At 38.5% G+C, this 27,122-nt stretch overlaps 1 protein-coding gene and 1 long non-coding RNA gene across 2 annotated transcripts in view; one reads left to right on the top strand and one right to left on the bottom strand.

The window, feature by feature from the left end:
* Positions 1–622: 622 nt before the first annotated feature.
* On the bottom strand, positions 623–5,961 carry LOC139115732 (uncharacterized). Its single transcript, XR_011548174.1, has 2 exons — positions 5,543–5,961; positions 623–1,753 (listed from the first exon to the last, which is right to left on the bottom strand). It is a non-coding gene; the product is annotated as an uncharacterized lncRNA (long non-coding RNA).
* An 11,117-nt stretch (positions 5,962–17,078) lies between these two features.
* The window catches only part of LOC139115729 (uncharacterized), a 34,491-nt gene continuing 24,447 nt past the window's right edge, over positions 17,079–27,122 (top strand). The window contains exon 1 of the mRNA XM_070678052.1: positions 17,079–17,355. Within this exon, the coding sequence (XP_070534153.1) occupies positions 17,281–17,355 (75 nt within the window). The 5' untranslated portion in view covers positions 17,079–17,280. The remainder of the gene's footprint in view (positions 17,356–27,122) is intronic.

The raw sequence follows: 27,122 nt of genomic DNA, 5'->3' as shown, positions 1-27,122 counted from the left end.
CGTCTGCGTGTCAATTTAATGTTGTTGTTTTGATCTTATTAGCTAAAAAACGCAGAAGGAAAAAAGCAAACAAACAAAAATTAATTAAAAAACCGTGTTTCAGTATCATTTTATAAGAGACGGTGGATGAAAAACGAACCGATTATATTTTTCATTTGCCTTACCTGAGCCCCTATATTGTGTATTTTGTACGAGTATAGGTACCGGCTAGTGGCTGGTGTAAAGATTGGGCTGGTGGAATAGAGGGGAGGGCCTACATACATAGGGTCGTCGGAACTGCACAGGTGCCACTTTCTTGTTTACAGTCAATGTATTCCATGCATGATATCTAGATGCATCATATCAACATAGCTGCAACATTTAAATATCACTCTGTACATTGTGACAAACATATTCTAACTTTCATCAATCGCCAGCGTACCTTAGATACAGTGTTTACATCGGTCGTATGGGTCCATACGACTTTGAGTTCAGTTCTGAAGAGCCCCTCCCTACGAAAATGTTGTTGCAGTCATAACCTACAACCTACCCTTGGATTTCCACGCAACACAGTATAATAACTCCAGTTAAAAATTACACTCTGTCGGTTTCTGGATGCTTTCAAATAAATAAAGGCCCGAACTTCAAATAATAATTTTTTATTACAAAAACACTGCTTATTGTACCAGGTGTTGGACCTAACAAAACATTGTTTTAAATGTTATAAAAAGAAGGGATATAGAACTTAAACAAATAGAGGCATACAGCTTCGTCCCTTGGAACCTATCGTTAGTATGAAGATTAAAATATATTGATTCTCGCAAAGACTGTAAAAAATCTGCCAAATTGTGACTCAAAGCGATACAAATACATTCACTTAAAGATATACAGTGACCTGTAATCTAAATATGCCCATATATGGTCAAAGGGGCGTTCCTTGGTATTCCAAATGCCCATTTGAGGGCGCTGTTTTCAAAAAGCCGCCACCCGCTTAAAATCTGTGATTAGTTAGATTTTCTCTTTCCATAGTAACTGTGGCAAGATTGGACCAGGTGACAGTAAACCTTTAATGTGTATCGCGATCTTTGTGTATCAATTATTCTGGTATGTAACTTAATGCAGACGGTAGCCCAGCCGCGAACCGATGCATATGCACATATTTCACTTGCACTGGTGACGACCTGACATTTCCACTGTCCCAGTTTTTCGTTCGCCTACTGTACCGTTTTGCTGCCCTTTGCGCTGAGTCCATCAGCACGCGAGTAACTTCCCTGAGCTCACAAGCGTTGTATTTTTCGGCCAATGCTGCATACTGTTTGCAATTCTTCGGGTTGACAATTTTTGCATACTCCTTCCTCATGGAGGTCACGACTAAAAACGTCGCAGCGGCGACTATCTCCTCCGCTCGGCGCACCTCGAAGTCTAGCTCGCCGCCGTAGAAGAAACCCAGCAAAGCTTGAAACGCGTAAGCGGTGGGCGTGTCACCGTGCAGTTCGACCTCTTGACATGGCTGGTTTTCCGCTCGCTCGCTCTCCTGTAGACCGCATCTGAACATCGCGCGGAAATATTCACTTTTCTCGCACACAACATGTTTATGAACATAGAATCGTACACCTGCGACCACGAGCTGGAGGTCCGGTGATAAATTTTCAGTGTATTTTTCGTAAAAGTTGACAAATTTTTCTGTTCTCCGTTTTTCTGAACATGCGATTAGGTCCTTCATGGTTAACCGTTTCTTCCGAGGTTCCACCCTGAGTCGTTCCTTACAGGAGCCCTGGCGATCAATAAAAAATACTTTATCGTACCGATAAGTCAGAATGCAGCTTTGCCCTTGGTTGACGAGCCAAAGAAAAGAACGACATTCATTGCATATATTTATTCTTTAGAACATTAAAAGAAGTTATGGGCAGGTGTTGCCACGCCACCTACGTTGAAATGTACACACGTATACCCAAAGATGAACTACAGGAGTGAATAGTCTACGACATATTACAGTAATATAATTATCATGAAACCTTTAAGTAATGAACCACACCCTGTGACGGTATCCCACGAGATTTTGACCAGTTGACGCAATATATACAAGAGCGATCGCTCGTGCAGATATGTCCTTTTACTGGTCAAAACCGAGTGGCCTAAACACATTGCTTAGGTGGTTATTTGCTGTTATATCATAACAGTACATTTTAAATTCTGATGTGAAAAGTAAAAATAAAACCAAAATGTTCTCTCTAGCTGAGAGCTCGCACGTATGGTGAATATAGCCCTGTTCTTTATTTTTCGTCTCAACCAACCAGATCGCTGAATTTGCGCCATCAATACTGGCGCGATATAATATAACTTTATTGGGCGTGCCCTAGACTTCTTTGTCATGCGTAATTCATAAGCATTCAGTGATTTTATCAAGTACAGCAGAGCAGAAAGGGAGCTCAATGTAGATGTAAATACTCAGACGGTTTATTTATATGGTAATAAATCATAATTATCATATAAATATAATGAAATTTCTTAGGCCCTTTACTCCCGGTACACTTCTGGTATACCGAGCGTTACAGTATACCCTTCTATCGTCGCATTCGCTCTGTGTGCGAAAAAAGTGAAATCTTTCAGTTTGGTTAGCCCTTGCAATGTAACGCAGCAATGAAGGCATTATGTAACATCCTGATATTCATATTCATTAGTTTTCCACTGTAAAACTCAATGACATTTTTCAAATAATGGAAGCTATCATTAATTTTTACTTTGCAATCTATGATGAATTTGTAATAACAGTATCATGGGTGTTTCTGATGACCTTAGAATCCAAGATCGTATGGACTATAAGACACTCGTTTCACGATAAACGGCAGTCCTCTATAAGCTTATTCCAGACATTTCGGATCATACATTTATTATTTTGTGTACATTTAGCCTTCGCTGTTAAATTAAAGTAGCCATTGCTTGTCATTATCGGGAAAAGGGGCAAGTTTTGGACATTCAAATCTGAATGTAAAACAGTGTTTCATTTGCTGATTGCGTTGTCTCATTTTAGGCGCGTGGAGTCAATGAACTTTTTTCCGTCTCGTTTCCGCATCATAGAATAATTGAAGAGATAGCGGCCAATTTGATTTTCGAATATTGGTAAATTTAAATATAAAGTACACGGTGATCAGTTATTTCTTATTCCTGATTTTAAAAGAAACTGGTTTAAGATTTCCCCGATGAAAATTAAGGCAATTTAGGCAAATTTACATTTTTTTCAGTTTTGAGACAAGTGGTCTAAATTTGTAACTCGTGAAAAACAGTAAAGTTTTCTTCCTCTCGTTTTCGTTAAAATCCTCACTGAAAAGCGTATTTGAAGAGAGAGTTATTTATTGAAGAAATGACTTTATGTGGGCAAAACGTTTTGTGAATCTTTCAGGAATTCGATGATGTGGCCCCCTAATTAAACAGGATATAGGTTTGGATACGGTGACTCTGACCTGTAAAAAATTACTCCCTAATGGCTTTTCAGTTATCCATTGTCTTCACCTTCATGATACACGCACCTAAAACGTGATAAACACAACAACTAACCTGTCAACACTTGTTCTGATTCCTCATGTATCGTCAGCGGCAACGCATTACAAATCACTACTTTTAACGAAAGCTATTCAAAGCGCGGTCCCTCCACCATCGGTCTGAAAACGCGGGTGGTTTCTCTGTTGCATAGCGTGATATGGATAAACGAACGATTATCACCATGCTACTGAACACGCCGAAAGCAATTATCATTATATACCCAAACTAATAGTGTTTGAATAAATTTTCTGTAGTTTTGATAATCAAGCATGTATTAATGGGGCGGAGGTATTTGCAGGTACCATCGTTATTTTGCTGGTAATGTTGTAACAGCGGCATTCTCAATGGACTGCTTCAAACCCTCTCACACAAACAGACATGATCTCTCTCTCTCTCTCTCTCTCTCTCTCTCACACACACACACACACACACACACACACACCCACACACACACACACACACAAATCCATGAAAAATGACACATTATACGCGAATCAATTGATAAACCAAACCACAGAAATATTTTTCTTGGGTCTGTGGCCCAACTATCGATTCCTGTAGATTTTCGCTCCGTGGCGCTGCCAGCCTGAGCAACGGAACCCACGCCCAATTCACACGAATTTCTTTGTTTTCGCCCGCTTCGGTTTTTATTGTGATGAAAACGACAGGAAGAAGGGTCCCGGTAGCTGTTACGTGTTTTCCTTTATTTTCAAAACCCAGACAATTGCTTGATAACAATTAACTCTTGATGAATACATGTATTATTATCATAGACATTCAGCGTGATCAATGTTACGTTCACCCATATCATTGATGATATTTATCTTGATGGCACATTCCATCTCTTTGTTCTCCCTGGCTTTATGACAAACAACACCTACATAATGTTCCTATGAGATCAGCATGTCTAAAAATACCTACGTTGCCTGTGATCCAATTACAAAAACTCACAGACCCAAAATATTTTTCGCGTTTTTGAAACGCACGCATCATGATTTTGCTAAATTTTGCTCTATTATGAGTCTTATTCCATTAAAAAAACAACTCCGTTCTAGGAGGCATGCCAAGGGAAACACAGATATTATTTTTTTTAAATGGCCCAGGTCAAAACGCACAACTTTTAGAGTATGGAATTTCCTGCGATCGCTATGGCCGAAGTGCATTCCAGAAAGCACAGTGTCATGTCAGGGCCTTTGCGTCGACCTGTCTGGCTTCAGAAAAGACGAGATGTTAGTAACAGTATATGACTGTAAGTTTGTACGCAAACGACAGGACCTACATTTGTACGGCATGCGTACGTCCCTGTGCTCGCATACGTACACATATGTATGTATGTATGTATGTATGTATGTATGTATGTATGTATGTATGTATGTATGTATGTATGTATGTATGTATGTATGTATGTATGTATGTATGTATGTATGTATGTATGTATGTATGTATGTATGTATGTATGTATGTATGTTTGTATGTATGTATGTATGTATGTATGTATGTATGTATGTATGTATGTATGTATGTATGTATGTATGTATGTATGTATGTATGTATGTATGTATGTATGTATGTATGTATGTATGTATGTATGTATGTATGTATGTATGTATGTATGTATGTATGTATGTATGTATGTATGTATGCTGTACGAACGTGAGTAGGCCTGTGTGCAATTGAACGTATTTACCAATGTTTGTGAAAACACACGAATGGGCACACATGAATTTTCAGAATTTTGTAGATTAAAAGTGATCAGAGAGAAGCCCGACTACTTGAACAGCTCGCGTTTACAACAAGCTGGAGAAGTCTTCAATTCTTGAAATGCCAAAACATACCATACTACGCAATACCCTTACTTGCGGTGACTGCGAATCGTGCTAATTTGAAACTCGAGGTGACAAATTGTAGAGCACATCCACGACCCAAAACTGACTTCTGACTGTACATAGTTTGGAAATATTCACCCGTCAACAAATTAACTTTCCCACGTAGGTGTCCATAGGGCAAAAAATGTATACTTTACCTCCTGTTTTGGTTGCCGAAATTGTTTGAGGCAGGACATGGTGTTTTGTCAGGTCGCACCATACACAGTAGAGGGTCGTACTGAGTCCAAAATCTCTCCGTTGACACCGACCCGACCTTTCTGAGTAAATATTAGCCTGAACAAAGGCGCTCGTCTATAGGTTCGCTTATTGTAACTCGCCACCGATAGGGGCGTATATCATTGTATATTGGAATCATCGAGCGTGCATGGGAAGTGAAAAAACCGGTCAATTATGTAACGAACTGTTAATACACCCGCTATAGCGCATATACGGCAAGGGATGTTTTCCAGCTTGCATGTATGTCGTCTGCTAGTCAATGTCAGAGTTTTTAACCGACTGACCTTGTACTCCTGCCCTGAGGTTCACCCCGTTTCTAATCACGCGACCGTGACCTGAAATGCACTGCAGTGGCGAGGAGGCCCAAACTCACTGGGGGCGCTCTTCTATTCTAGCATTCATATAGATTCTGCCTGATAAAGATTCGGGGGAAAACTTATGTTGATTAGGGACAGGCAGCGCTGCAGATCGGGTTTTTAAAAGGTGTTCTATGGTTTCAGGGATGGGAGATGTGATGTAAACATCTGTAAGCACCTTGAAACCAATACAGTAGGATGTGTACCTAATTCGAAATGTGATATATTATTATTACATAGGCTAACATTGGTCGCGTACCGATCTCTGTGATCATACACGATGTTCAATGGACACTCCCATCTCCTGTGTCACTCTACTAAACTACGGTAACTTTGGAAAGTGTATTTATAGTACGCGCCTCGAAATAGGAAGGCAAACTAGTAGCATTGCCTAAACTTTCTGTAAGGAAACTTTAAACACCGTGTAGACTAAAATCTGGTACGAGAGAAACAAATTACCCGATATTTACCGACACTTTAAATTTAAATGAGGAAAAATTAAATTTTCGATTTTCACAAAAAATTAAGCCGATGGAAACTCTTTTGACTCCTTGAGCTTAAAAAATGAACCCCAACAAGTGGTAGACCAAAAAAAATATTGTAAAAGTTTGAGAGTCCAAATATGTCCTAGAGGTGCATTCTGCATAAAACTCAATGCTTATCGCAAAGGGACACCCCTGAAAATTATCAGTGTGGACCATACACTAACAATTTTAGGGACCTTTACAAAATATATTCTGCTGCAATTTTCAGTCATTGCCAAGCGCGGCAGAGAAAATTCTAAGCGGGATTTTAAAAAAGTAATACTAATAGTCTATGTGAAGCTATATTTATTTATTTATTTCCGTATTTATTTATGTGTTTACTTATTTACTTGTCTCTGTTTATGTTTTGTTATCGACAGCAGTCACGATTTAACACCTCAAGAACTTTCTCGAGGTATGATAAGGAAAACAGCGCAGAAAACGTAACTCTCAGACGTCGAGCACACGTATACACACTAGAAACAGGTCCCCTCTGAAACGTAGTGATTATAACAGTCACAACCTTCCCTTCAACTTTACAATTTTCTTAAAGACATTTGATATTTTTTACATCTTTATTTTTTGAGAAATGGTAAGGAATAACAAACTCTTATATTTCTGAATCAGTTTATGATAATGCATCAGTAATTTTCAAGCGCTCTTGTCCATGTATGAGTAAGCTAACAGAAACGCTAGATGTTCAATACAAGTCAAAGGACATAATTAGAGTTTGTGTTGCTTTCAGCGAAATGAGTAGAAATACTTTTTAAAGTCAACCATGGAATCAAATTATGTCCATTGGGTTGTGATAAACATGCTGTAGCTTGTAATGTTTTGTTTTGTTTTTTTAATAAAAGGACGGCCATTAGAAATTAGCATATTATTTCTGATAGATACAAAAATAATATCAGCGTAGTTGTCATCGTTTTCTTTATCTGATCTATCTGTAAGCTTGGATTCATGTTTTATCCATCGTTCTATTTAATAACGTATTTAAAGTGTCTGACCGATATCACCTACTTTTAAAATAATATCGAGATTCCTCCATCCGCTCTGTCTGCCTGCCTGCCTGTCTGTCTGTCTGTAAGTCAGTCTTTCTGTCTTTTTTGTCTGTCTGTCTGTGTCTGTCTGTCTGTCTGTCTGTCCCTCTCTATCTGTCTGTCCGCCTCGCTCTCTCTCCCTCACCTCCTTCCCCCCCCTCTCTCTCTCTCTCTCTCTCTCTCTCTCTCTCTCTCTCTTCAAAAACCACGGCGACTGCGTAGCTTTTATTAAAAGATCACACTCATCTAAACGACCTTGCACATAGTTAATATATGCGCATAGCATACGAAACTCATTACGTTTGAGACTATAAAGCCCACTTCCCGAAACAAGGTGAAGAGCGATAATTCAACTGAGAAATCGATTCGAACTATGCTATGTTGCTGCTATGTTGCTGAATGAATAAATTCAGGCTACTGACCTGTTCTTGAACATCGTTGTTTTTCAAAATTGGTTTCACCACCACCGATGTGGAGGGACTGTGCCTAAACGCCATGATGCACGTCGTTTGTCATCCTTTTTTTAGTATCCACGGTCAATCTATTCTCAGTCTATTCTCCTGTAATCCTGCGAGGTCGGTTATTTTTTTATCTTTTGCCAAGCTATAGAAGGGGCCTCCGAGCATGTTTAAGCTCAGCTAGCGGCAGTCAATGTTGAGCGTTTCATCAATTTTGTCAATTCAGTGATATCCTCTTTTTTGTTCTACTCCCAAATCATGTGTAAGTGTCCCGTGTTGTTCCACTTGTTGAACACAGGATGGTATGTACATAATGTGTTGTTACATGAGTTTATGACAGCGCATATATTGTACACATTGTGTTTCATTTACGACGAATTTTTTAGGAGAAGAAGAAAAACACGTACTAGTATGCCTATAGTTGTACAGAACAACAATAACGAACGTTGTTGTATCAAAGTTACAAGTATTGTTCCTTCTTGTTAGGACAAACTCTTTCCCAACTTATCTTCTTCATCACGTGATCATTGGGAATCCTGCCATAAATCCGGGCTGTAAACAACGTCTCTGGTGTATTTTGTTTTTTCAGTTGATTAGACTGAAAGATCTGTCGCTCGAGGGCGCTCTCTACGCTCTCCATATAAAATTATGATGCAACAGAATTTGCAGTATGTTTTCGGGTCGGTGAGACTTGGTAGGTGGTAAAGGAAGCTCCTGGGACTCATTTTGGCGTTTAAATGCACTATGAACATGTTAGGCCTATATCACTTTGCTTTTAAGATATTTGTACATTTTTCGTTTCTTGAACATTACAGATATGTAGACATTACAATTAGTGTTGATGGTAAACATATCTACCATCACAATCACTATTTGTGAATAAATTTCACTTTGCTTGAAAAACAGGAGGGTAGCATATATAGCGTCCTTGAGCGACGGATCTTGCCAGTTTCAGTGCATATGTGCCATGTTCGGCTTCCAGATACGCACTTCACGAGATGCCCCACCCCGGCCTGGCCCCGGCCCACAGCGGTGTTTCTAGCGCCCTCTATGGCCAACATTAATTCTCTACGGCAAATTCTGCATAAGCGACTGCCCGAGGCGAAATATTTTACCCTGTAGGATTCACAAGTGAAGAGACGCGTAGAGATTGCTATTGCTTAGCCCGACAGACAATCGACAGACATGATAAGATACCTAGCAACGATGAAGCCGGTCATATACAGTGTAACAAACTGTCGTCGATAACGGCGATATCGGGAACAGTGACTGAATGTTGGTTATCTCTAACGGGGTTATCGGTAACTGATAATTTCCGCCATCAATGGACGACGAATTTGACCAATGTGGTCATAACACCACCAAGACCTCAACCCCCGGATTTCACAATTTTTGGACATTTTGTGCGAGGAAGAGGAAAAACTGTTGACGAGGACACAGCAAGCGCTCATATTCGGCAAAAGAGATAAAATTTTAAAAAAAGATATAATTACACGCGTGCACGCGCGCACACCCAAGCACACGAACAGTCTTACTTCAGACAAATTTTGATTCATCTTTTAAGGAAATAAAAGGAAAAGGGCCTTTTGTTATAAAGGTGGAATACAACGCAACTGTGACAGTATTGCCATCCACTGCGTTATTGTATATTTGTGAGCTTTTGAGATTTGTGTATCGCGCTGAAATGCCCTTTGATCTTACTGATATTATATACTCCGAGGAAGAAGTAACCTGATCGGAGGAAAAATACTGCCGTAGGCCTAAGACATTCCATCTCTGATCGGTCACTTTTAGCCCGCGAGTTGGTAACTTCGCCATCATGTTCTTGGTGGCCAGTCACGCACTTGTCTGTAATACCTCCGCGAATGAGTTGTCATCATTATGAAAGTTCTTCAACCCTATTTCTGATTGCAAGTCACACATGGAAACCAATCGAATTAAAATCACGCTTAGAAATGGCAATTTCCGCCTATGATTCGTTGTTGTTCCGGAGTTTTGGCATCTCACCCTAATATGATACCAAAATTACGGATCTCTGCAAATTGTAAATGTCCCAGAGGTCGCAGGGTTTTCACAACTTTAGTGTTTGATCGATGTTTGTTGAGAACTGATTGACTGTTTGTGTACATCCGCTAAAAAATTTCCGGTAAACAAGGATACAGTGTCTATAGTATTTAAGAAGTTAAGAAAGAATGCGCCTCGACGACAAATATTCAGACTTAATTATTTTTTATCTTTCTGGTCTGCCACTTGTGAGGGCTCATTTTGAAGCTCGTGGAGTAATCAAAGTTTCCGTCGTCTCAAGAGAGGGCGCCCGTCGTCTTTAATTGTTTTGTGAAAATCAGAAATGTATTTTTTCTCATGCAGTTAACACACGGTTAGCGTTCGTTTTGAATTTCCAATGGTCCTAAATGTTTGATAGTGTTCTTCCAATACTAAAATTTGCATGGTGACCCTTAGGCCTTATTTTATTCATAGTTTACTAAAAGAGTCTAAGTTTGGACGTTTCGTTGAGGATATTTGAGCAAACTTAAGGTGTACGCGCCTCGAAAGCGAAAGACTTATACTTTCGCTCAAATTTTCCTCAAGGAAACTTTCAGCCACTCACTTTCAAAATCAAGAATAAATATCGGGGGTCACTGTGTAAATTTTAAAATTACAGAAATAAACTGCCCAAGATTACCGAAATTCAAAATTCAAAATGGCCGCCATCTATGGAGAAAAATAAAATTTTCGATTTTCAAAAAACTAAGACGGTGAAAATTTTTCTTACGCAAAGGGCTTCAAAATGAACCCCCACATGTCGTAGATTTGAAAAGAATCTAAAAAATTTGAGAGTCCGAATGTCTGTCCCCTAGGCGCGTTCTACCTTAAGTCGGGCAATTTAAGCAAGTTTTTTTTTCATTCCCCAGGGCCGATGTATTTAAAGGTATACAGTCACCTGTAATCTAAATATGCCCATATATGGTCAAAGGGTCGTTCCTTGGTATTCAAAATGCCCATGTGCGGGCGCTGTTTTTAAAAGCGGCCAACCGCTTAAAATCTGTGATTGGGTAGACTTTCTCTTTCCAAGGTAACTGTGTCAAAATTGGAACACGTGACAGTATACCTTTAAAATACGATCTGATTGGCTCCTGCAAAAGTGCAAAATTTGAACGGCATCTTCTGGCCGTTGGTCATGCAGATGTAGCGAGGTGACAATCAGCTAGTGAGAACAACGAGGGATCAAGGGTGAGCAAGTCACCATTTCTATGACACCTTGTCGAGTATTTATCATCGTTCATATAATCTCGAACTGTAGAGAGTTCTTCATGTCACACCTATCTCAATTCAAGCACCATGCCGTCTTTCCCCGTGAGATCACGCGATAACACCTCTCACATCCACACTTAAAGGGAGGCAGTAGTCGGAACTCTCCTCAAAGGTTGTCAGGAACCCCTAAGACCAATGTAAACACTGTATCTAGGGTATGTTAGCGATTGATGAAAGTTAAGACATGTTTGTTAACAATGGTTATCGTAAAATGTTGCAGCTGTGTTGACGTGATGCATCTAAATATGATTATGAAATACATTGTTTGTAAACAAGAAAGTCGCACACGCACAGTTTCAATGACTGCTTCCCTTTAAATATAAGCATTAACTGCCCTCTTTTGTAAGTAGTCACCTTATATCCATATATACATCGGCACACATGATTGTTGTTGTTTATCCTCATTGGGTACGACCCCCCCCCCCCCGCATTTCCATCCCCACACAGATACCCGCAATATCCTCCCTTTCATTTTTTCACCCACGTGTTTTTGATCGGTTGAAACATGTCACTAAGTCTCATAAATAAGACTTTCAATTATGCAGCTAATTCAAGAAATACCTTAATCGATCTACATTTAGAAATTAAAAATAACAATTTCCGTGATATGATCGTTCGACATCGTTATCTTGACTCAGAGATTGTGTAAACGGAACCTTGGACATTTTATACGAGTCCTGGAACTCGAAATAACCAGGGTATCACATGCATTGTATTTTCCCTGTCCGCTTGTGAACGACGTAAACGTTGATATATTTATAGATATGCCTATAAGCTCCAGAACAAAGTATGTCTATTTTATGTACTATTTTATTGCTTTGGACTTTATGTATACCTTTATTTTCTAAGTGTTGCATCACAATGACCATAATAATTACAACAATGGCCAAAGATACGTGTTTGAGGTTTGCCTTGGACCTTTGGGCCCGGAACTCAAATACTCGCTGCATAGTTTTGCTGATTGAACGTGTACATAAGATCATTATCTTTGACGCGAACCAAAGGAGAGGAAAAAATTTGCTCAATGTCGTGGCAAAGTGACCTTGTCAGCTGACCCGTCCACGGTTGGCAGCTTCAATAAGACTGTAGAGGTATATCAACTAAATAAGTTTGAAGGGGACATGGGTCGCGAATGTCAATTCTCTGTTTTATCAATAACACAAAGTACGGTCTCGACTTATCAGAAACGACAAAATGCAAAGTAAGAAAAAATATGCTGAACAGCGTTGTGTAACAAGCGTATGCATTGTTCATTCTTGCAGTACAGAGAGAGGCACAGGTATAGAAATGCCAGTCAACGCAACCGAATGAAAGGAAGAACTCTGAACGTGCCACAGGTTGCAAATGAGTGAACTGTATATGCAAATAATTTGGGAGCAGCGAAAGTTTGTATATGTCACACACATGTACATGCGCCAACTGTTCATGTTTGAAATCACTCCGCCACCCTGACCTACATACACACTGAGTGTGCTAAACGCAGACATCAACATCGCTACATGCGCACATGTGGCATTCTTCCATTCTCAAGGTTTTTTGCTCACGTGTGAACACGTGAGCATATGTCGCAGCGATGTCTGTCTGTCTGTCTGTCTGTGTGTCTGTGTGTCTGTCTGTCTGTCTGTCTGTCTGTTGGTCCATTTTCTCAAAAACGGCTGAACGTATTTCAGTCAAATTTGGTAGACATCTTCAGAATTCAAATGGCTAGAACTGAAAAGGTTTTGGAGGGCGTGGCTTGGATATTAATGAAGTTATGAAAGTTTTAATTTTTCTGTTACGCCGCGTATGACAAGTGAAAACAATCGACTGTTTGAGGGCGCTGTGAAATGTGCTTGTCCAGGTTGGCTACAGCTGGATAGCACTGGTTTCAACCACGGTCCCTCCGTGTTTCAACCTCGTATTGAACATTAAAAATATGATATTTTATTACTCATTCAACTCACTATTCAAGATAAAATATCGTTTAGCAAATTAGCTTTATCCTTGGTAATTGATTGTTTCCCTCGCTGCTCGATCGCCAGAAATGAGTACATACGTTCTCTACCTAGCCTCATGGCATGGAAGTGCTGATGAATAATAACTTTGGGTCAAAGGTATTGAAGTGTCCAATAGGTTCGTGCACAGAGTCCAAGGCCATGACCTACTTCATGTACTTCTGCACTGTTTTGAATTTGCTTCGCCAAGAAACGTGTTCGTCACTGTCCATAGAAGTATGTTTGCTCTCCTTTGAGGTTGTTTGTGAAACAAATTCCGGGATAGGCCTTGGAATGCATACGATCGGCATCGCGGCAGTGCATGTAGCTAGCCCTACGAGTATGACGAGAGTGTCCGGCTTTGGCTACGCCGCCTCCCACCTCCGGTAGGCGGCGTAGCCAAAGCCGGACACTGTCGCCATACTCGTAGGGCTATGCATGTAGCGTACCATGCTTGTGTAACTGCCGAGCTCAACGTGCATTCACGGTTGATACTCGTGTACAATCATGATGTGTTCAATTCTGATGAAGATTCATAAGTCTTACTTTTGCAGTCTTTTTTCCGTACGATAATCCCGACAATACGTGTTACTGTTAGACGAGGTGGCCATTTTATGATAAGTTTCAATACTGCACAGCTACATAGCGTCACTATCGTGTGATCGAGGTACAGCGTTGTTGAACGGGATACAGAAACTCTGCAGAGGGAGAAACGATCGTTGACATGAACAGTCAATGTACTTCAGCACGTAGTCCGCAGATAGCGGATCGAGAAAATAACGTGTCCCAGTAAATAACGGAATATTTATGTACATTAACTCGATATTAATCAAATTTCCAGCTCATCGCAAAAAAATGTATTGCAAAGATTAATTTGTCACTGACAAATACTGCACTGTATGGAAAAAACAACTTCAAGTGGTATTACCCGAGACAAACACTTGTGTTGTCAATTTTGATTTCATTTCATAAACTTCATACTTCATCGAGTATCGTGTATTTCAGCCTTTGTGAAGCCATTTTATTAATATTTTCAATTTTTGTCTTGGCTTTGTTGTGGAACATGTTGAATCGTCTCCGTGGACATGTAGGCAAAAGTGTGACGGGGTCGAAGTGACTTGGGTACCTGGGGCCGACCAAAACCAGTGTGAATTACTGGGGTCACAGTCCCTCTATCCACCGGTGGATAGAGGGACTGTGCTGGGGTCAAAGCGGACAGCGGCCGGGATGACGTGTTCCCCAAGCGAGCTACCTTCAGAAGTCTGTTTCATCGCAAAAAACGTCAACTTTTAAAACCCGTCATTTATTTACTGATGTTATTCTCAGCATCACAAACATATACGCCTCTGCTATGTATCACAGCAAATAGTTATATTTGAGCGCCCCGTAAATGGGATCCTCGTTTTTTTGCGAACCCGGAAGTGTGTCTTGCTCAATGCATTTCCTACCCACAGCGAGGGAAACTGCCCGCGTTTCCCATGCTCCCATGCACCTTTTTCAATGCCAGTGCAACGCCATCTGTGCAAAATTTGTGGTGGTATGCTCCCGTGTGATGGAAAACCTCTCTTATTCTAACAATGACGTAGTTGACTTTGGACTTCGATTTCGTAAATGTGATGTCCATGCAGTGAGTTTGGGTTGGCGCGCTTATAATGCAATCTTCGCCCGCCTGCGGTCCGATATCCCGCATTTATTAGCGATATTTATCTGTTTTGACTTGACCAAAGTTGGCAAAACTTGCTATGTACATTAAAGATACTATGATACAAGATTATTGAAAGTCATTTGACATTTTTTTCAGCCAATTCCCAATATGCATATTTAATGAACCTTCCAAATTAGGGATATATACTGGCATTTACTTGATAAAATTTGGCGAAACATGCTGTGTACATTGATCATTATACCAGGTTATAACAGTATTGAAAGTCATTTTGCATTTTCATGTCAGCTAATTCATAATTTGCATAAATAGCTAACAAGCTTTCACGGTTTGGCATATAGAGCTTGAAGGACTTGACCAAAGGTAATTACACATGCTATATTGTGATACAATGACAGTACTCAAAGAAATTAGTTATTTTTATGTCAGCTAATTACATATTTGAATACTTAATGACCTTTAGAATTGATCTGTGGTGAAATTCATTGTGTTGATCATAACACTTTAAATGTAGCAAAGCATGTAGCAAAGGTTCAAACTTGCACATAAATGCAATATATAATGAAACACGTGAGCATTTTCAGTTCATATCTGGTAGATGTAGAATACGCTTTGAAGTATCACACGAACGCTTGTGATCCATACTCCGTAATATTGGATCAAGGATGGCATAAAGATTTATTTAATTCGTAGTATTTTCATCTCGAAGGATTCCCGTAGCAGGGAAAGACCAATACGTTCTTGAACTTAAGTTTTCTCGGCAAAGCATGATGTTATCACAATCATGTCGACAGTGTCTGAACAGTAAAAGTGTAGTATTGATTGACATCCTGATCGAGACAATAGCTTGCAACGATAGGAAGTTTAACACTCCATGTTATATAGTCAACGATTGAGAATAACAGCTCACAAACTCATGAGTCAAGATCACTGTGGTAGCCAAATTCAGCAAATTCAGAGATGAATTTACAAAAATCGCGACAGAGACACTTCCTCCTTCCCGGATCTCCGTCCCTTCCTCGGCGATCCTGGACTCTCAGATTTATTCACTGCCACTTTCATAAATGACGAAAATGATGTGATTCTGGTAAACCCGACCATTCTTATTTAAAACCGTTTTTATACTCATTTTTAAAAAAATCACACATGAATTTGCCGAATATTGCTGATTTTTGATAGGTCACACTGAAATAAAAATAGAAAATAAATCGATATTCCCGACCGATCTTCCTTCAATTATTTCCCAGGCCTTGTTAACGGAAACACACGATTTTTCATAGAACTATTTTTGGAGACTGACACACAGCATTGGTACAACTTTTCTCACTGTTTCCTTTTTGTCATCTTCTCACACCAATTTTGCATGATGTGTCTTCTCGGGAAAGTATATACTGAAAGTAGTAATTGTTGATGTCATTTTAAGAAGACAAAAAACCCCACTTTACACGTCAGTGTTGCCCTCAGATGGGGTACAAGGAAACAACATGCGGCATATTTGATTCTTGAAAATTCCTCCATCCATCCGATCCATCTATCCACCTGTACGTAAATAGACCTAGAGCAAGGGCCTACAACTCATACACACATACTGGGTAGTTTCATAGCGATTATCACACTATCATCTGTTTTCAGTGACGTCATGTTCACCATGGCAATAAGGGAATTCATACAATGCAAGAGGCGAGGTACGTACGTGATCACTCCATATAAGTGAAGAATCATTAACATTAAATTTTACTACAGAAACAATAATGATTGATACAATTTGCACAAATGAATAAAAAGCCATCTTATATCTTGCACTGAGAGATGACATTACAAAAAAAAGACAATTGTTTCTTGTCATGGCGGCTGAATTTCGATTAACTAATATGATTAAATACTGAACTCCAGACCACCCTCGCCCGGTCAATTGGTTAATCATTTAGTTTGCGAATGAGTAAGTGATAAACAGTTTACGATTTCTACGAACAAGTTCTTGTCATTTTCCGTCCTGGCTGCTACCGTTGGCGGACACTTCCACGGCTAAATTCTGGGAGTAACCGGACATCGCGAAATTTCTATTTTTAAGCGCCAACTCCTAGCCAATCACCGGCCTCCTTACAAGACAATGAAACTACACTTCCGGGTTCAAGAAGTAACAGCGGCGTACCCCATCCAAAGCTTGAAGAGGTCATCTATTGTGGAGATAAATAATTTTCAGTCTATTTCCGTGTAGGTGACCGGTCGGGAAAACGATCAAACTTTTACCAAAGAAGCGAATAACAGATATTCATTGTCTACCAGTAACATAATGTGAAGTCATCGTATTGTGTGTAAGTGGTAAAATCGACATGGAAGACAAGTTGGACCCGTCGGTCAAGAGTTTAAAAACTCTGGCGGTGATAGTAGTGCTGCTGTCGACGATGGTAGGTCAACCCACCTGTGCATTTTGTTCATGTGGTTTTCATAAAAAGGGCTTATCACTGTGGTTGACATGACATAGTTTGGGCGAGAAAAGACTTCAACACAACTTTTTCACGCATATCAGTACTGATAGCCACGTTTTGTGTTGATCTTTTTTATTTTTCAAACAGTTACTTCCTCGTTTTTATGGCGAGATGGAATCGTGTGAATAGCCCCAGACTACATGCCCACTCCACCTGACCTGTACTACCATGGTACCTCAATGGTACTATAGAACAAGCAGATATTCAATTGGCGCCACCAAGTAATGGTCCATTTCTTGTAGAGACAATTTTAACTTTGTATGCTCTACTTACGAACACAATATTTTGTACACGTAAATTTACATTCGGCCAGAGCCGGCGCCATTGTCCCGCGTGAGTGCAGTCTGCCCCCTCGACCCTCCCACACACCTTCGCAACATGGCCTTTGGGGGCCAATATATATTTTCTATCCACGACACTCTAATTATGCTGCATTAGCGCGGCGCGGGCAGAACACATGCGAGATGAGGGGTATGAAGGCAGCCTCCGCATTCCGCATGTCATGTCACGAAAGTATGGTTACACTGAATTAGCAATTTAAGCTTGCCCGAAGCAAGTATATTCAGTAGAAAATGTTATTATTGACGAACAACTCGGAGTACTAGGTGCAGGTGCAGTTAGTAACTGTTAATAATGATAAATCGACCGGAGCAAATCAAACCACAGCTGACCACTTGGAAATTCGTTCGGGAAATACAATTTATAGTATGGTTTTTAAATTACAATTAAAGTTGTCATAGATTGGCATGTTTTTAAAGTTTAAAAATACTCTTTACATGCAATCTTATCAATTAAAAGAACATGGTGACAATTAAATATTCATGACAAGCTGACTATAGCAGCAGAGGCAGTCGAATTGTGCACTCTGTGGTGATTGAACCTCTCAGCTTTCTGAGATGATGGATTTTGTGGCTTCCAGTTGTCTGAAGTTTGTAGTATCTCAGCTCTTTAGGGCTTCAAAAAGGAGAACTTCAGTAATTGTCCATGTTATGAAATGAAGAACCCATATTTTCTAAAGAATACCCAGGAATAGTTAATTGCACCTTTGTCAGTCTGATGACAGTTATGAAATTAAGCAATTTCAAACTAGTAGACAGTCCTCTTTGAATGTGCATGCATATGTGTGTGTATGTGTGTATGTTATATTGTTATGTATGTACTGACATGTACGTGTAATGTATGTATAATGCATGTGTATTCATGTTTGTGTCTGATCATGTCTGTGTGCATGTGTGCATATATATACATACATGTGTGTGTCTGTGGAGATTGCAATGTATCACAGACACAAACATGCACACAGATATTTATAGGTACTGTTGTGTGTGTAAATATCCAAATATCTTGCTGAAATATATATATATAATATATATATATATATATATATATATATATATATATATATATATAATATATATATATATATATATATATATATATATATATATATATATGGATGCATTGTTGGGCGTGTTGAAATATCCAAATATCTTGCTGAAATGGTTCCATCTATTGTAATTTGTACTGTGAATGCTTGACATATGTTGTTCTCTATACATGTAGGTAAACAAAGTCCAACAATGACAGAAACGAAAATGTAGGGTTCCGATTAGGACTGTGTGATTGTAAACTAACCTTTATGCTGCTCAGTGTTGCATGTAACTCTATCGCTTGTTTAAAACCACAATTCTATGATTTTCATTATACTGCCATCATTGCATTGTAACATTTGATGTAAATGTGGGTGTAGGGTTGACATTTGGGGTTAGAGTTAATCAACATATCAAGCAGACGCATGTCGGATTTAATTAATCCTGGTATTACACAATTTGACTCACAACATTAAAAAGTGATGGCTGGAAAGAAGGCCCTATCAGACACTCTGCGTCGCTTTTTTATTTACTGAAAAATGTCCAGAATATTTATCATAAGTGACTGGTATATTCAATTATCCCATCCAGAATATTTTGAATTTTTCAAATGAAGATGTAAAGATAATGTTCTGTATAAACAACTTCTTGTGATGTGAGTGCTATAAATTTCAATGCCAATTTCTGCATTCTTTGGAGATCAGTTCATTGTTATGAATGTAACAAATATATGATATCAATGTTGTAAATTACGATAATGGTAACGGTGTATTATTTCCTTGTTGCCTTTATTAGCTGCACAATTGAACAATTTAATATTGTTTTTTACTGTTTGAGAATTATGACAGGCATGACATATGCAATCCAGGTTTATATCCTAATCTGACTTCATTTCAATCCTCGAGTCCCGTTGCCAAGCATCATACTGTTTGAAATTGTCCAATGCCTCAAAACAGAAACTTTTTAACTGTAGCTCGTTCTTTCCTCATGGAAACTTAAAACCATTCTCTTTCACAATCAAGATAAAAAATCTGTGATCTTTGTTCAAAGTTTGGAGTGGAGAAGCAACTTTCCAAAAATTTGCTGATATTTTGAAGTTGAAATGGCTGCTCATACCCTGTGTTGATCATGTAACTCTGTGGGGAGAAATAAAATTTTTGATTTTTCACAAAAAAACAAGAAGGAAAATACTTTATTTACCCCACAGGATTCGAAAGTCTACCTTAGCTGCAGACTAGAGATATACATACCACATTGTAAAAATCTGAATGTCAAACACACTCCCAGAGGGACATCCTACCTTATGGAACAATGTCTATAATGAATTGGAATGTATGGGAGTGACATATGCTGTGAACAAGGAAGTTATCGACGCAGCTCAGTTTCATTTTCATGTCATTCTTTGCAAGGTACAATGCTGACAGTCAAACTAGACCACTCTTTTTCCTTGTACATCTCTATGCATATTCTTTGTGTTCCATCTCATTGTGTCTAAAGTCTGCTATATATAAACATGATGGAATGGTAATTTCCCATCCCAGATAACAGGATTTGTCCTCTGCAGGAATTACACCAAGGGGGAGGGAGTATACACATGTGTAGCACAGATTTGACCCCCCCCCCCCCCGTTTTCACCTCATGTGGACTTTTGATGAAGAAAATATTGATTATAATATTTTGACCCATGTTTTAGCCTCCAGTGCCATTTTGATCTATTATTTTATAGAAACTCTGCAGTTACGACATCTACCCTGTATTTGGACCAAAATATAATCTGTTGACCTCTGATTTTAAGGGAAATTGTGTAGTTTGTAAAGATTGAGTGTCAGACTTAATTCCTCCATGAAAAAATGATTCAGCGTTTTTGAATTGAAGGATGTTGTTATAGCAACATGCAAGTGTTTTACAAGGGGATATTCTCTTGGTAGGAATTCATTGCAGTTATAAACTGACAATTCCTTTTAACAAAATTAAACTGTACAGTAGGAATTTACTGTTTTCTAGTGTGTACGTGTTACACAAAATAATGAGCAAATTGAAATTAATGCAAATTTTAGTTGCACTTTTTCTAATTGAAATATCTGAAATTAATGCAAATTTTAGTTGCACTTTTTCTAAGTTAAAGGGACAAAGCTGCTTCATGTATCTTTCCAAATTATTAAAGTTTGTTTCATGTTAGCAACATTGCATGTTGTTCTGCTCTCTGAAACATGCTTAAAGTAGCATTCGCTTCGAAAGTGAAAGACTTTAACTTTTGCCCATACTTTCCTGAATGAAACTTTCAACCATTCTCTTTCCAAATCAATAATGAAAATCGGGGGCCACCGCGCAAAGTTTAGAACTAGCGGAACAAATTACCCATTTTTCGATACTTGAAATTCAAAATGGCCACCATCTCTATGTTAACTCTATCGGAGGAAATTGAATTTTGGATTTTTCCAAAATCTAACCCCTTGAATGTTTTTCTTTCTCCAAAAGCTTCAAAATGAGCCTCCCAAGTGGTAGATCAGAAAAAAATTGTAGAAATTTGAGAGTTTGACTATTTGTCCCTGAGGCTTGTTCTACCTTAATTGACAGTCATCAGATCTCTAATCCCTCTCTGCTTGTGGATATAATAATACACACTTTGGTGACATATCAGAAATGATGTCATCAACATATTCACATGTTTTGTAGAAACGTAATAGTGTGTGGGTATGAGCCCTGGGCCCCAGATAATTGACAATTCAACATGTTTCAGTAAGCAATAATTTCTCACATAAAACAGCAATAACGGAAATAATTGGAAAACATCAATTTTAAAAGAGAAAATTGCGATAATTAGAGGAGTTTTGTTAGAAAGGAATATTGAGGGCAATATTTTTTTAAAGGAATCTCTTAATGTGTAACCATATTATCATAAGGTATTGTCTTATCTTTGGACCAAAGGGCATATAAATAATGTCAAGTGATAATCTGACACCAATGTGAGATTGTGACGGTGTTAATATCTGTAAATTATCATGCAATTTCAACATTTCAGCGTTGTAGCTGTAAGCTTGTTTTGGCGGAAGTCTGCAAATTCCTGATTTGAAGTGATATGTAGATATGTAGGTTTAGAAGAAAAAGAACCCAAACCCCAAAATACACATCATATTTTATTGTATTTGCTGACTGTCAGGAATTATTTTACATGTTTTAATTGTATTTTTTTTGTCAATATTGACTGTATGACACAACACTAAGAACATACAGGGTCAATATATATAATACAAAAGCACGGTGCACACAATAAGCTGGCACCATTGTCCACGGTACAAGAAGGACCCTGTTTATCACATTGAGATGTGCAGACATGTACCTAGAATGGGATAGGGAAACTGTTTTTGTTGTCTCTATTGAATGAGGTCACTATAGGAATGGGAAACCCCTCACCGCAGGTTTGTTTTGTATCATTTCAACCGTCTGGCAGCCTATAAATGGTGTGTTACCAAGGAGAATGCATTGGTGTGACCTCATCATACATAGTGGGCGGACATTTAATTCTGTGAATCATTCAATGTACAATAGTGTGTGTTGTACAGTGTATGGATTGGGATTCTGATTTAGAAAGAGTTTAAAGAGATAGTAGGTGTTTCATTTGATGATTTTTTTCACTATTTTTGGTTTTATATATATATTATCAACTACAATCTTGCTCAACTCTAAGAAAGATGTTGAAATACACATTATGACTATTCAGCGTGTGATCTCAGCCTGTAAATGTGTAAATCACATTGTTATTGTTGACAAGTGAATCCTAGAATGGAGTAGCATTCAAATATAAACAATATAAACAGGTACACTGTATGGACGCTGTGTTGACAAGCTAAATAGTGTGTGTTTCAGCATAATTTTGGGAGTAGAACGAGAACTTCAAGTTGACATACAAACAAAAATAGTGAAAACATTATCAGAAGTTATAGCTATTAAGCCCAGAATGATGTACCAGCTTATACATAAAGCGTAATTACAATGTTCATTTGGTTAGAAAGATATTTTGTGAAACAAAGTAAAAATGGATGGATGGATTGAAAAGAAAAAGAAACAATTCAATTATCACTTTTCTCCTGGAATTTTCACAGAGCAGTGTACTGGTACATGTAACGGTATTCAGCTGTGTCTCAAAGTGAACAGAGATTAGCATTCAAAATACCATTGTAGCTGTAATAGTTGATATTTTTGGTACTGTTGTCATGTGACATACTGGAATGGTGAAAAATTCTATGATAAGAAAATTTTTGAAAGATTTTGCACGATAATGCAGTTCTGTCAAAATGAACTTCAATAGGGCCACCGCGTCATTCAGGCTATGTGGATTGCCACACTGATGTAATTTTGCATTTTGCAATCACTGTGGGCAAAATGGCCTCTATATTGTTCACTCAAAGTGTGACAATTTTTTGCCGCACATACGCTGAATGAGCGTAAAGAGAGCCAAATCAAGCTTCCGCGTAATGTTGAAAACTTTGCCGAATTTCCTAGCCGCACAGCTAAATATTCAGGAAAGAGATGCAGATTCCATTTTCTCATATGTTCCTCTGTCCATTATGATATTTCGGCAATAATTTCATGAAGGAATTCTTACAATACCGAAGCGAAAATACTCTATGCAAAAATAGGCGAAAACACGGCCAACAGCACAAACGATCGTAAACTCGTCATTTCATAAAAATAAGAGGGAAATTTAAAAAACTAAAACCATAGAGTTTTAGTTAACCTTCATGAGATGCTTAATCTCAAATATTGTGAGAAATAACAGCGAAATGAAAAATTTGAACCGGCGGGTTTTTTCAGATGTATTTTTCATTTTACGATGTGCCGAATAATCTCGATTCCTATAGAAAACAATGGCGTTTATGCGCGTCCGATCGACCGAACACATTGCAAACTTCTCGCCGGTTCATTTTTTCTAAAATTCTGAACCAATGATAATGAAAATTGGCACGGTGATCCTTTGACTTATAAGCAAAAATCGTATCGTTTTAGATTTTTGAATTTCTTCGTAAAATTTGTTTTATTGCCATTCTATTCATTCTGATCACTAAAATATACTGTTGCCGTCAACAATATGGCGATCTGACGGCGTTTACATGTGCAGAACAAGGGTCTGGAATTGACGCAAATCAATCAGCAAGTGTCTCCTAAATTGTACAGATCAAATACCTGTCAGGTTGTTGTCTTTTATACAAAATTTGGGTGAATATGAACCATGAACATCACATTAAATTGGTAAAAATAACGCGAAACGGAAGCGAGCTGGTGTAGAGTCTCCACTGTGAACGTGTAGTGAACGTTATCGATCGATATTCTTTTGTTGCGAATTGATACAATGTTGTGTTGCATACCCGCGGATCGCATGGCGCCAAACTTGTCCAAAGAGCGCCAAAATATGCTGAGACATAAAAGTATCACCAAAACTACACAAATTGTCTTCGATTCAATTTGAGTTGAAGAAAACAACAGATACGTTGATTTTGTGGTACATAAGTCAATATATACGGGCTGCCATGGAAAAATTCATGACGTAACCTGAAAATACGAGCGACAGGCGAGCAGATTTCGATCGATATTTTATTGAAATGAAATTGATACAATGTTCGCTGTCGTCACTAGCAACCAGCTCAAAGCGTTGTCCGGCGGGGGCGCTGTACTGACAATTTAGGGCCCTTTTTGCCCATAGTGAATAGGGCTGTTTGGGGTTGTGAGTTTGGTACTTAACCCTGGAATACCTCAGTAACCCTTTTATATCGAGGTTTAGGCCGGAGAGGGTTAATACAGCTGTATGTGTGCTGTGTTGGACACTATGTCAAAAATTCTGACAAATTTTTTCCATGTGGCTGTTGTCGGAGCTTGTTGTCTGTACAGTCACGTACCGTATTTCCCAGTGTTCATTTTGATATTAATAGTCACCTATGGAGCTGCTTTCATCGTTTTTACATGCATAATTTCGAAAAATGTAAGCGGAATTTGCAGACAAATATTTATTTTTGCTTATTGATAAGAGAACAATGATTTCACTTGCAAACAGCCTTACAATAGTACTGAGATCTTCATATTTAGGGATTGGACAATGATATTTGAAGGGGGCAGTCATAAATGGGAAATCTGCAGATTGAAAAATTTGCTTCAAAGGAATAACTTTGTTGCTTTTGCAAAAATATAGCAATATGACATGAATTTGAAGAAAGTTTAGAATTTAAATAAAAGATCATGCATTGTTCTGTTAGATGAAAAAATATACCAAATCTTTTCAGGTGAATTGGTTGGTCTTGTTCAGATCACCTGCCCCACCACCCCATATCAAATTAATGATCTACCCCTTAGTTATGTACACAGGTATTTGTCCACTGGCACAGCCACAGAAGTCAAATAAGTGTTACTTTTTACAAAGTCATGGTACTGAGAATATCAATGGACATGCAGCACTGCTTTCAGAACACATCCTCTTTTACAGAATTGTTTGCCCAGATGCATGTAGATCCCCGGTAGTACCTTTCACAGCCTGTTTCCGACACACCCAAATCTGTCAAACAATATTTTATTGAGTTTCCTGTCAGGAAGAACATTGTGTTCTGTTGTAAATTTATTGTAATCATGCCTCACTTGTGATGTAATAAAATGACTTGCGATAATTTAGTGGTGCAGTTTTTTTACCATTTTACAGTACTTGTAAACAGTCACTTAAACAATACAACTATGCAGGCTCCTAGACTCAATTTCCGAACTCAATCTTTCCATCAATTCACAATTTATTTTGCAGTTCTGCATACATTATATGGTTAATACGGTAGTAAATAATAAAAAGTTTCCCACCTGCAAAATTCAAATCATGTTTCTCGCTTTGTTCTTTTCTCCAACTACCGTACAAATCACAGACAAATACCAATTTTAGCCCCTGGATTTTGGTCCATTCTCTACCTTTTAGTGCACCAGGGCTGATTTTTTTAAGAGCTTTGGTTGTCAAGTTATGAGTATGTTTACCATCTCAACTGCTGCGCCCAGTACCAAAGACAAAAGTCCAAAGTTCTTAGCGATCAACTGCAAGTAAATTTACCACTTAGAAGGAAGGAAAAATAGACTCAGAATTTTGAAAAAGTCTCTCAACACAACAAGTAATTACTCTATGTCTATTTATCAGCCTGTCTGACTTATTAGTTATGGTATCAAACTCTGGCATTTGCAAATATTGTATACTTTTCATCTGTATTTGAGTTATATCCCCTCTAGAAGTGCAGGTGCCATGTAACTGTGCCTTTTGATCGTCACTGAAGAATGTTAAAAAAAATATTTTGCAAATATCTCGAAGCATATCGTATAATTGCTAATTGCAAAGTTGATGCGACAATAAGTCTGTGAAACACTGAGTGTGAAACTGTCGGGAGAGTCTAGAGCAGTTTTGGAATCCTGTCAGTTTACTGTAACTTCAGCGTCATGACTCTTGCAGTATCAGGGTTAGAAATACAAGCATGCACACTGCACTGTATGTATGTCCATATTACCTTGGTGCAGGTAGACTGTTAGGCAAATAGGCACACTGTGTGTGTTGAAAAATAATACAGCCTTTTTATTCTGATCTCTACCAGAAACTGTTGAATCATGCGGTAAATTTGGTCATTCAAACCGGCAAAATTTACACAGTTTTATTTCAAATCATAATAAATTGATTGACTGACTGAAAGTATGAAGCCATCCCAGATGAAAAAGTCAACGAAATGTGATACACTGTTATCTTGCCAAGCCTGGAAGTAATATTTTTTCACCTCATACATGGTCTTACTCCATGAATCCGAAAAAAAGTCTTTGCAAAGGATGATGGGTAGCATGGCTTGGAATATCTTTTGACAAACCACTGCTGTATCTCTGTCATTGTGCAGGTACTGAGAAGCTGTGCATGCTGGTGCAAAACCTGACATGCACACTTCATCCACGGTGGCAAAAAAAAAATCAGTGTCAATCCTGGACAAGGAGTGTAGGTTTTGACCACATTGTGCTAGCAAATGTGGATTTAGGGGTGTTACAGTACCTGTGATAATTTTGTAATGAGCATTACGTTTTTAATTTTTCTCAGCATAAAGAAGTCTAGAAGAGTGCAAAACGACCAGGAAGTTGAAGGGACAATACGTGCAACCGATGGCAGTGATACCCTTGAACATTGCATTTGTTTGAACACAGAGATAACCTGAATTCTCCAATACCATTGTTGCTATCATTGTGTGGGAAAATTCTGCTGTTGGCACCATGGACTTTGAAATCTGTAATAGTCCCATGCTTCAGTTGTTGAGGGCTTTGATATCC

This window comes from Ptychodera flava, chromosome 17 (genome assembly GCF_041260155.1).
Source record: "Ptychodera flava strain L36383 chromosome 17, AS_Pfla_20210202, whole genome shotgun sequence".
NCBI classification, from domain to species: Eukaryota; Metazoa; Hemichordata; class Enteropneusta; family Ptychoderidae; genus Ptychodera; species Ptychodera flava.
This window is presented reverse-complemented; position numbering and strand designations above follow the sequence as displayed.